The 12,132-nt window shown below is 43.4% G+C and overlaps 1 protein-coding gene across 5 annotated transcripts in view; it reads right to left on the minus strand.

Moving 5' to 3' along the window:
- The window catches only part of LOC117256551 (plasma membrane calcium-transporting ATPase 1-like), a 145,344-nt gene continuing 133,212 nt past the window's right edge, over nt 1-12,132 (minus strand). For 2 of the 5 annotated variants that reach the window (XM_033626034.2, XM_033626032.2), the window contains 2 exons: nt 9,652-9,862; nt 3,340-3,737 (listed from right to left, as the gene is read on the minus strand). In XM_033626034.2, the coding sequence (XP_033481925.1) occupies nt 3,733-3,737; nt 9,652-9,862 (216 nt within the window). In that variant the 3' untranslated portion in view covers nt 3,340-3,732. Of the gene's footprint in view, nt 3,738-9,651; nt 9,863-12,132 lie in introns of all 5 variants that reach the window. The other 3 variants (XM_033626033.2, XM_033626028.2, XM_078170773.1) reach the window with 2 other exon arrangements.

The raw sequence follows: 12,132 nt of genomic DNA on the forward strand, positions 1-12,132 counted from the left end.
GGGGGTGGGGTCAAGGGGTGAGAAAGTCCAAAGGAAACCTCGATAACAATGAGATAAAAAACAATACAGACAACCTATAAAATATGGCTCTGAGTTACATAGAAAAAGCTCATCAGTGGGGAGAGGAAGAACCTAGTCATGACAAAAAGTTGGAAATATGGCAGTAGTAGCACATTACTTCAATAACGTGTCCTAGTTCATAGATAGGTTGATGGCTGCTAGTCAGACTAAGAGGGGATTACACGCATCGCTGCTTCTGATTGGAAGATGATTCCTTCTTCTTTTAAGACAGTAATCTGCGGACAGCGGTGGGCAGGAAGTACTGAGCGGCAGCGGGGACACACAGAGGATTTAAGTCTACAGGTTGACTGGTGACATCATTAGTCTCCTGTGAACCTCAGCATGGCCGCCACACTGACGCCTGTCAATCGAAACACAGCAGAACGGAGAGAGGTGATGAAAATCAAACACCTCCTCTGCTGCCGGTCGTGTGATGTCACTGACGGCTGATTTAGTTTCAAACGAGGGAATGAAAACATCAGAAGTGGTACTAAGATTTGTCTTAAACACAGACAGACGGTCCAGACCCTGTTCAGAGATCCATCAACTTCCTGTCTGCTGGAACTGAACTTCCTGTACTGTAATCCAAAGCAGACTCATTGATACTAGAGTCGTTCTGCGAACCGAGAGAAAAAGGCTTTCAATCGGCGTTCAAACCCTCGTCTGTGGTCATGAGCTCTGGCTTAAAAGACATCGGCTGAAATGGTTTACCATCCTATCAGAATGCCTACTGACAGACCCAGAACACACTGCAGGGATTATACATCGGATCGGCCCTGGGAACACCTGGGCCGCCACCAGGAAGAGCTTGAGGATGTGTCTGGGGAGAAGACGAGATAAGCTGGGGCGACCTTTCTTAAGCCCTTTTTCCACAGAGATTCGGCGGTACGACCGCAACAAAGACCCCCCATTACAACAGTTTGAATTTTTTTATCAGAACAAAATGAGGCAGGTATAATGCCATCCCAGTGTGTGATTTGAGATAGTATGTTGGTGTTCCAGAAGCAAAAGAGACGTGATGGGCATGACATGTAACACAGGGCAGCACTCAATAAACAATAACATAGGAATTAATAATCATTTGCCGCTCATTTGCTGATCTCATCCTCTTGAAGATAAGGAGCTCCTTGACCTCATTGTCTGCCCTGTTTGTGGACATTTTTGGTCGCTATTCTTCTTCTTTGAGTTAGCTGCTAACTGCTGCAAGCTGCTTTAATCTCCCGGCAGTGGGTTGCACACATAACATGTTGGCAAAATGTCACACCTGTCCCGCCCTGCTGGCTCTCCCTTTTCCACAGATGTAGATTCTACGCTGTTACAACCTCTGCTGCCACCCCATTCTGCTGTTGTGCGTATCATGCAGATCAGGGAGACGAAAAATGGCATGACATTCCTGCCTTGAACAGGCATTGTAACTTTAGTCTGGTGCCACTGCAACCCAGATCTAAATTTAAAAAAATGGACATAGACATGAATACTTGTCATCCTGTGGCAGTTGTGTCCAGTTTGGAAAGTCCAAACCTGAAAGATGTGAACTTAATGTTTGGTCATTCCCAATCCAATTTACACTTTCAGGTTGGCTGTCGACAGTCCACCTGACATACATTTGGTCATCTGCGAGGACGGCACAGTGGGGCAGTGTCTAGCGGGGGTCTCCTCACAGTGTCATGGTCACAGGCTGTCATTTCTGATTGGTTGCAATACATCAAGAGGGCGGGTCTTATCTAACATGAGTCTTTCAAGGGGGAGGAAGGAGATAAGAACGCAAGAAAAGTTGACATTTAATAGCATGATGGGGAATGAATGATAACATCATCTCTGAAGTGTTCTCGTTTCTGTTTATTGTTCACATAAATGAGCCGAAACCAACATTGAGCTCTGTGCACGTGTTGTTAAAATGAAAGGAGAGCCGGAGTGGACTGGTTCTGACCACACGGTGAGTCAGTGACGCTGCAGAGGACGAGTGCAGGGGCAGCACAAAGATTCAAGGTTTCAGGCAAGGCTGTGTCCTTTCTTGTTGTTGGCAATCAAGCCCTTCGGTGTATGCTGTGGCTAATTTTATCAGCGCTACCTCTGCTGTGAAACAGCAAGAAAGGCACCGCTGGCCAACTGGGGAGTACCCGCCTTTTGCCCAATGTGAGCTGGGATGTGTTCCAGCCCTTTGCAACCCTGCACGAGTGTGTGCGGGTAGATCACATTCACAAGGAACAAGATTTAGGGCCACACGGCCTGTACGCAGATTATTAAGACACCCACTGTAGTTCAGAGGGGTATCTCAGGGCCTGAACTGCACTGATGCTGTTTCCTTTGCATGATTACTGATGAGTCTGTTGTGGTAACAGGAAGTTCAGTCCTACAGACAGGAAGTTAGTGGAACCGTAAACAGACGCTGCTGCAGACTAACACATATGTGGTTGTCTAAACAGAATCTCAAATATTCATTCCTAAATTATCATGCGACAACACGAATGAAACATAACATGCATCCTACTGGAGGGGAAACATGAACCACACTCCTGTTTCCTATCGACAATGTGGACGTACTTTAGGGGGGCAGAGAGAACCAGAACCCTGACTGGATGAGATGAGGTTGGACCCCCACTGAGCAGAGAGCGAGCTCTCTCTGGACGCCGCCATGTTGGATTATTTGTTGAAGAGTAAACATTCTGTCCTTCCACATGCAACACAGCTGCTAAAGAAAAACCAACGCATACAGACACGATAAAGGGAAGAACATTTTTTTAACAGCTGAACCTTGACGACTGTCGTGTTGCAGTCACAAGACATTCTCAGGAGTTTGAATCAGCCTTCAATTAACATTCTTTAGAGGTTTTAAAAACAAACAAACAAAATACAAGGTTACATTTTTGCATTTGCCTAAAAATCTTCTGATCACCAAACCTGGCTGTTAGCTGTGTAGAGGAGCGGGAAGCGTATGTACATGAGAATCACTGCACTCTTTGAAAAGTTCTGTGCCGTTTTTGAGAGAGCGTTATGCAGGAATGAAGCAAGTACAGAACACGACATGCTGCTGCAAGTCCCGCAAAGATTGAACCCAACATAGTTTAAAAGCTTTTCAAAAAAAAAAAAAAAAAAAAAAAGAGCATCAAGTAAAAAATATACATTAATGGACAAAGACAGGCCTTCCACAGTGGAGACTCTGGACTCCACCCTCTACTGATACACGTGTGTGGTGGTGGTGGTGGTGGAGGGACAAACTTACAGGCAGAACGACGCCACAGTCAGTATGAAAAACACAACGTGGCAGGAATGACTGAGGGGGGTGACGATGACGTGAAGCATGTGTGTGTGCAGGATGAGGGGATGCAGAGTGACTTCCCTCCTCAGTGCGACAGTTCAGTTGGTGGGATGACAGATGATGCTGATAAAGAGGAGGGAGGAGGAGGAGGAGGTGGAGAAGGAGGAGGAGCTCAGATGGATGACTCGCAGCTCTGGGGGAAGGTGCTGGGTGGCTCTCCTCCTCCCCCCGCCCCAGAGGAGGCGCTGGGAAGGGGGTCGATCTCGTCTCCATTCTCCTCGATGGTGGGGATACGAGCCTCCTCCTCGGACTGGGGGACGAACTCAGGATGGGCCATGAAGCTGTGGATGGAGCTACGGGACTCTGGGCTCTCCAGCCCCGCGTACAGGGAGCTACGGAATGCGTTCACCACCTTAATCTGAAACAAAGAAAGGAAACAAATGTCAGAGCATATCAACAGAGAAAAATTGTTATGAGGTATGATGTGACGCAGGCAGCGATGGGACACATGGTGGTTGTGTTCTGAATCTGGGCAGGGGGATGCAAAACCACACAACACAACATTAACAAATGAAACGGAGGTCGGCTGGAGAAGAACATGGTGGCAGAACTAAAAACTAAATTTTACAAAACATCAACACAAAAGATAAAAAAAAAAACAGCTGAGTGCAGAAAGACAAACTGCAACAAAAAAATTCAACAGGCGGCCGAATGTGGAAAAGCATCAAATCACAACGGGTGCAAAACAAAAACACACAACCACACACACTCTCGTTGACATGATGCATTCCCAAACCCCTTACCCTAATGTTAACCATCACAACTAAATGCCTAACCCCAACAGATCATTTTTCATAGGTGGCCTCTGACTTAATGATTTACATCAGTATTTAGATGAACAAAATATCTCTATCCTCTTCATAGTTTACTAAACTACCGTTTTTATTTTTATTTTCATGATCTTCTGTACCTTTAAGGCCGTCACTGATTCCATCATGACTTAATCTATGATAAACTTGTTGCCAGCGCATTATCTGACCCTCTTTGGATGCCAGTTGTCTCTAACCTAAACCTAAATCTAACCTGAATCTTAAAACCAAAGCCGCTATTATACTACCTGGTCAAGGCAGGAATATTATGCGGTTATGCCGCTGCACCATTCTGTATAAGAGGTACAATCGCAGAATGGGGAGACAGAGTTGTATCACCTCTGAGCTGGGAACAAAGGTATTAACAGTGCCAAAACGATGTCTGTATCAACGGGACAGCCAGCAGGATGGAATCATGGACAGCTCGGGTGTGATATTATGATGACGTGTTATGCATGCAACCTACCGCAGGAGATTTCAAAAGTACCTGGTAGCAGCTAGTGGCTAACTCAAAGAAGAAGAACAGCAACTGAAAATGTCTGCAAATCGGGACAACACTGAGGTCTGCAAGCTCCTTACCCTCCGAGCAGAGTAACATGTCATGCCCGTCATGTCTCTTTTGATTCCACAATGCTGGCATGCTATCTAAAATCACATACGGGAGCAGCATGACATAGCCGCCATTTGGTTCTGTGAAAAAATGCAAGGGTGGCATGAAGAGAGGACTTCGTAGCGGCCCTATAGCAAGATCTCTGTAAAAAGGGCTCAAGTCATAACCCTCAAACAGACCTTTGGAGAAGTGTGGACCACACACACACAGGAGTCAGATACACTGACCAACTTATATCCCAAAATATTTAACACCGTTAAAGTCAGAATCTGAGATATTATTCCAAAACCATGATCTGATAATCTGAGGCTGTCTCTGTTCTTCTGGTTTGAGGATTTAAACAAGATTTTGAACCTGGCTGCAGGAATTTTCTTCCATTCAGCCACACGAGCATTACTGAGGTTCAACACTGATGTCTGCTGATCAGGTCTGGCTCACAGTCGGCATTCCAGTTCATCCTAAAGGTTTTGGATGGGGTTGAGGTCAGAGCTCTGAGCAGACCAAACTGGGAACACCATTTCTTTACAGAGCCAGTTTTGTGCACAGTAGATATTCTGATGTTGCAACAGGAGAGGACTTTCCCCAAACTGTTAACACAAAGTTTGTTTATGGGAGCTGCAGAGGACTGAGATTTATCTTCATCAGACAAGGGACCCAAACCAGGAAATACACACCCCGACTAAAGGATGTGTACATCCTGTCCATCCTGTTTTTAGAGATGTCAATCTCAATGGGACTCACCTAGTTAAATAAAGGATAAATAAAATAAAATAAAATAGAGGGTGGACAGCCTATTGACACATTCTTGTGAGAACATGTGTGACCTTACATTTGTCTTTCCTGAACCTGTTCCAATAAAAGTTCAGTATGTGAGGATGAACTCCTCTGTCCTCACAGGGGACATGAGTCCTCACACTGTGACTATAGAACCAGGTCCTCCTAATGCAGTGACAAACACAAAGGCCAGACCCTGAGGTGCAGCACTTTTTTTTGGTACAGGTAAAAATTTTTCTCTGATCACAGAGTTCCTGATTAAAGGGACAGTTCAGCCCCCAAATCAAAACCACATATTTTTCCTGTCACCTGTAGTGCTATTTATCAGTCTAGATTGTTTTGGTGTGAGTCACAGGGTGTTGGAGATATCGGCCGTAGAGATGTCTGCCTTGTCTCCAAATTAATGGTTGTGGTGCTCAAAGTGCCACAAAGTTACATTTGCTGCACAATAAAAAATGCAATTACATTGACAGATGGTGTGATTGCAATATAATTTGTAATTTTTTTGGAATGCTAATTTTTGAATTTCACTTTCACTGAAAAAAAAATCCTAAAATGATAATGCTGTGATTTTTTGCTGGGGTCTGTACCAAACAAACATGTTCCCTTACGGCTGGAACATGATTTGTGGGTTGGGGACATCCCTGTCGCACCACAATGCTTCATTTGTTATTATTCATATGTTGTGACACACTCAAAAAATTGCCGCCCCTGTGATTTCCTGGCCATATTGTGACTTTTATAATATTTTCATTAATTGCACAGCCCTATTGTTTAGTGTGATGACATTTAATTTCTCCAACAACCTCTGTAGTCTCATTTAGCCACTTGTTAGCAACCATCTTTATAAAGACATGTAAAGGCTTAAAATTCATGAGTGGGGTATTTACTGACGTATTTTATGTCACAGAACAAAATGTAAAAGTCTCTCTAGCTTGTGTTAACCGCCAGCCGTATTTCAGGCCTTTAACCAAAAACCCTCTGAAAAGAGGGTGCAAAAGTGCAAACATGCTAACTATTTTCTGGGTTTTAATACTCCTTCCTGCAGCACTCTATTCAGCTCTTCATTCAAGCTCTTCAATCTTTTGAAAGATTTCCACGCAAAGCTAGTGGCAGACATTGTGTTAATAATCACATCCACACATAAGAACGTAAAGGACTTACTTATTTCTGTAGTGATACGTATATTTTGTACCTATTAGCCTATTTGGTTTATGCCTAGAACACAACTACTTTTCATGGATTCCTGTTAAACTATTCCACAGGAGATGGGAAATATTTTGGACATGTGTTCCCAGGAATCTCGTTCCCTGGCATGAAACCCTAATTCAGACAAGGTTCTCGTACAGCTGGGCCACAAGTTTGAATACTACTGTACAATATTTAAACTTCAGTGTGCAGCTGCTATGGAAATTCACTCACACATTTGCAATTAATCAAATTTTGATGCACAAATAAATATGTATAAATACCAAAAACCAACTGACATGCAGGAAAACTGTGACATTTGCAGCCCCTGGAGGTCTGAGGCCCACTTTGGCAACCAGTAATTCAGTCCTGATGGTGTCAGCACTCGTACAGAAAAATTTCAAACAATACCCGGGCCCAGTAAACAACACACACACTTGGGAAAAACAACAAACACATGCACACTGTTAAGTATTTATAATCACATTCAGAGCCAGAATCATTTTGTCCTCCAGCTGCTCTCTTCTCTCTGCCTTAAGTCGTTTCCTCTGTCATGAATCCACAGAGGCTGCAGCTGATCACACTGATTTATACGCACCAGCAGACACTCTTCATCATAATTAATAACCCTGCAGTTCAAAGCTCTCTATTACTGAACCACGGGAGAGCTGCAGGCTGAGCACTGCAGCTTAGAGCATACATGCAACCATCGCACACACAACCATCACACCATCACACACACACACACACAAAGCTCACAAGTTAAAAAGCTCTTGGCTGTTAAACCATGAGAGACTTGCTGAGCCTGACAGATTTAACCCTGCTCAGGATTAACCCATAAAATTATCTTAGTGCCCAGGCTGTCGCCTCAGAGAAGAAGAAGAAAAACAACAAAGAAAATAGAGCAGGATTCCCCCCCCCCTCACAAATCAGAGCGATTCACAGCTTCTTTCCCTTCTCGTCGGCCAACAGTTGTGATCTGTCATCGACTCGTCAGCCAGCAAGTCACGTCAGGGTTAACAGACGCATGTTCAAGAGTCTAAATCTCCATAACATGCAGGAGGAGGAGCAGCAGCAGGCTGAGAGGGAAATGATGAAAGGTATTTAAAAAAAGGAGGAGAAGGAGATTAGGATGGAAGAAAAGCTACAGCAGAAGGAGGTGAAGTAGGTAGCACAGTGTGGAAACGGAAACACAGATCAGGTGATCGGGTTGTCTGCAGGTTAACTTTTAAAGCTTATAGATGGTTTTCAGACCAAAGAGGAAAACCCATGTGTTAGTGTGTCTCTCAGTACCTCCCTACTCTGACTGTGGCTCTCAGCTGAGGCTCACTGACTCCTACTGAAGATGTGAATCTTTAAAAATGGCTTGCAAATACATAATTTCTTTTACTGATATCCATCGTTTCATCTCACTTACGCAAAGTGTTTCTCTCAAAATGTGGAACTATTCCTTTAAATATTTTGCTCTTTTCAGCTCTAAGTACTTTTGTATCTTCCGACTGACTCTCTTTGGGTCTTATTGCTCTGTTATTGCTTTCTGCAGCTGTTTCAGAGATTTATTTTCTGTTTAAATTACTGCGGATGCAAACTGAGCATTTTCACGCTGTTGCTGCTTCACATTAAAATCTGTCCACAGGAAAACTTGGGAGGCTTTTATTGTAGACAATATAATTTAGTGGACACTGAGATTAGTGGAGCTTTGTTAGGGGTACCATCCACTATTTAATGAAAAAGTAGTGATATATTTGTTGCTATTTTGTCAGCGGATGAGTTTTAAATATCGTCTTGGCTCAGTGTGAGTGTGCTCCCATTAGAGAAAAATACTAATAAATGTCTTTTGACCTTCAAATTACTTAATTAAAAGAATAACAAAAAATATGGTTTTGAATAGGAATGCACAATATTGGATTTTTTGCCAATATCTGATATGCTGATATATAACAACTTATTTGGCCAACAACCGAAACCGATATTGATATATCCACATTTTTCCCTACCTAATTTTAGTGATCATCAAGTCTCTTCTGCAGTGGCATTATCATATTATGCATGCATACTCTTATCGTGATGTCCCACCAGCAGATGGAGGCATTAAACAGAATACTTCTCAATGTATGTGATATTCATCTATTGCGGAAAATAAGAGAAAGCATGTTGGCCGAACCCGATTATTTTATTTATTTTAAAGCCAATACAGGCTGCTATGATCATGCATCCCTAGTTTCCCTAGCTCCAGAGTTTAAGATTTACAGGATATATTGAATAAAAAATTGGATGTATTATGTTTTTGTTAGTTTATAATCACCTGAAAATAAGAATCGTTTTGTTTGGCTGCCATGTTGTTCTAGCCCAAAATGGACAAACCAAACGCTGGCTCTAGTAGGGCCATTCTCGTTTTTAAGTCGGCCACTGTAGGTCTTCTACAAGCTTAGCGCGTGGGTTCAGTTGGTTGAAATATGCAACCTCACCACTAGATGGCACTACATCCACTTGACCTTTAAGAAGAAGCAATGGAGCAATGAAATACTAAACCTGATTCAATATCTTTATGGCTCAGTAGTCGTTTCATCACTCCCCAAAGTCAAACTGTAGTCAACAGTTATTACAAAACAACCAGCTCAATTTCTTTCAGTTATTTTGTTCACTTATGGCGGTTATCACATGCTAACTACACTTTTTAACTACACTATTTACTCTAAACAACCAGTCAGTTACTTATAAAAATAATTCAGGTATTTCACATTAGTTCGGGACATGCAGACACCTGACAGACTGACAGAAACAGTTTTAGTGTTGGTGAGTCATGCAGCATTCATGCAGTTCAAACAGAGAAAAAACAGAGTCAAGCAGGGTGAAGCGTGGTGTTAGCTGGCCTCCGGGCACAGACTCACTGCCTGCAGTGGAGGAGGAAGCAGCAGCAGCAGGGGGCGGGGCCCCGGCTGAGTTGGTGAGAGAGGAGGAGGTGCTAAGCCCTACGTGGGTGGGGCTAGAGAGAGTTTTGGCGGCAGTGGAGTCATTGTGCTGGCTGACGACAGACGGCTGGCGGCGCAGGGCACCGGGCACCGCCGCCTGGCCCGTCTGGAAGGTATAGACCACATCCATCTGAAGGAAGGACAGCCACAACACAGTGTTAGATAGCAAAGAGACAGAGCAAGGAGACAGGGCAGAGGAGACAGGAAGAGAGGAAACAAGTGGGAAGGAAAGACTTCTGGAGAGGTTACAGAGAGGTTTAAAAGGAGCAGTTAGACAGTTTGGGTTTTGAAAGTTGGTTATCATATTGCCTGTTTACAGTGCAGCACAAACCGGACAGACGGAAGAGGTAGTAACCGATCTTCCCGTGGGATAACTACAGTACACACATCTGTTCTGCAGCAGAAAGATACTCTCATGAAGTGGGCACAGAGACAGAAGGAAACGAGACAAAGACAAGAAGTGGACAAGGGGGAGATCAGGAGTGAGAAGAGGAGGAAACACTGAGAGGCATAAAGAGAGAAAGAGCTGTAATTTAGTTAGTGAAAGACAAAATGTGAAATCCAGAAGAAGCTCCGTTAGACCGAAGGGATGAAGGAAGAAATGCAACAATGAATAAAGAGCTTTTGAATCAGGCTGAAAGCACTTTGAGAGGAGAAAAAGAGGAGAAAATGTGTCACTCTGGATGACTGATAAAGTTTCGGCAGCGAGGTGCTGCTTGTACCAATTATTCCCCCACTGTGTTTGACTGTCGAGGCGTTGAGCGGCACAACGCTGCCCACCAGGATTAGAGAGGAGGAGGACAGGAAGAGGAGCGTGGAGAGATAAGAACCTAATTAGCTTGCAGCCTTTCGTTGCCTCCCCCTCCATCCCCTCATCCTCCCATCCCAGGAGGATGACAGACTGATATTACAGATACACAGACATGTAGAGAGCTTCCTCTTTCCTTTACAGTGTGTCTGATGGTAAAGGGACAGAGGAGCTGTATTTCCGTTCCTCCTCGTATCACCTCCTTCTGTCACGACGCCCTGCGGCTTCACGAAGGCCAGGTGAGAGTTATTTTTTACACTGCACATCAGAATCAGTGTTTCCACCTGCGACTCTGCACCTTTCCGTCCATTTGGGAGCGTCTGATCATATCACATGAATCAGCAGGTGGCGTTGCCAAGTCGTCACTGAACTGCAGATGTTTAAATTTCCATGTTTTTCTGAGCCCTTTCTGGACAGCCACATTGTTCTCTCAACTTCTGTTTCCAGGCCAAGAATGAACTTTGAACCTCAGCTGTCAAACCTGCAATAACTGATGTTTTTCATCCACATGGACACCGGAAACAAGTCACCTTTTAAGTTGATATTATGAACTTGTTAGCAAACAGTTGCTTATTTCAGACATCCAGCCATTACAGAACAACATGATCATTCATTTGCAGTCGTGTTAGTGTCCACCTGATGAATGCTAGTCCAGTATTTACTCTCCTTTAGCTTGTTTTTGGGCTCTATATCTGTCTAATTAGCTGCTAAATGCTCCACTCTGTTCACCAGCTAGTCTCTAACTGTGTCTATATGCTGTTATGTGCTGAACAGACAGTGCTCAGTGGGTTTTTAGAGCGTTTTCACTAAAAACAACGCTATGAGAACAGTGAGAGCAACTTGGTTTCACAGAAATATGTAAAATGTCCACATTCTCTGAACATCACAGTACATGGTGGCAGATATTGTGTTGAAATACTAGCACCACAGAAATAGTGCCAATGGAAAGTCAATTTAGTTCCTTTGTCATGGTGAGCACACAAATCCTCTGGTTCAACAACGTAACGCAATGGACACTGGTTAATTTTACGATCCCAAAGATAGTATAAAGAGCGCAAAATTCTGTGTTAGCAGGGATCGTGGCGACAAAGATTTAACAAAAGCGGACTTTCACCCCTGAGACCGCTGTTCATGTCCCGTGTGACACTTAAAGTCAACATGGACTTCTCTCAACTTTTCGTAGTTGCATCATTTATACACTTGCGACATGTTACGTGAAGTACTTATGTCACTTTATGATGTACTTTTATTCCTTACGTAACGTAGAGTAGTTATTTTAATGGAAAACACAATCTTTTTCTAACCCTAACCAAGTAGTTTTGGTTTGAACGAAACTAAATTTATGGGCAACAATGAGCTAAAACTCACTATAAAGCTCCATAAAGTCAAGGGGAGCTGCAGATTCAGGTGATAATTCTCTGTAGGTTTATCCCTACGAGCGACCTCTTTCTAGGTGTTAAAAAATATTGATTAAAGCCTCTTTATGAAATATATGAACACGTTTGCAGACAGATATGTTTACTGTTAAGATACGGTTGGTTCTTCCTGGAGAAGAGACATTTAGAACAGAAAAAAGTCTGTGAGTTTGAGTC

The sequence above is a fragment of the Epinephelus lanceolatus genome, chromosome 1 (genome assembly GCF_041903045.1).
Source record: "Epinephelus lanceolatus isolate andai-2023 chromosome 1, ASM4190304v1, whole genome shotgun sequence".
Classification (NCBI taxonomy): Eukaryota; Metazoa; Chordata; class Actinopteri; order Perciformes; family Serranidae; genus Epinephelus; species Epinephelus lanceolatus.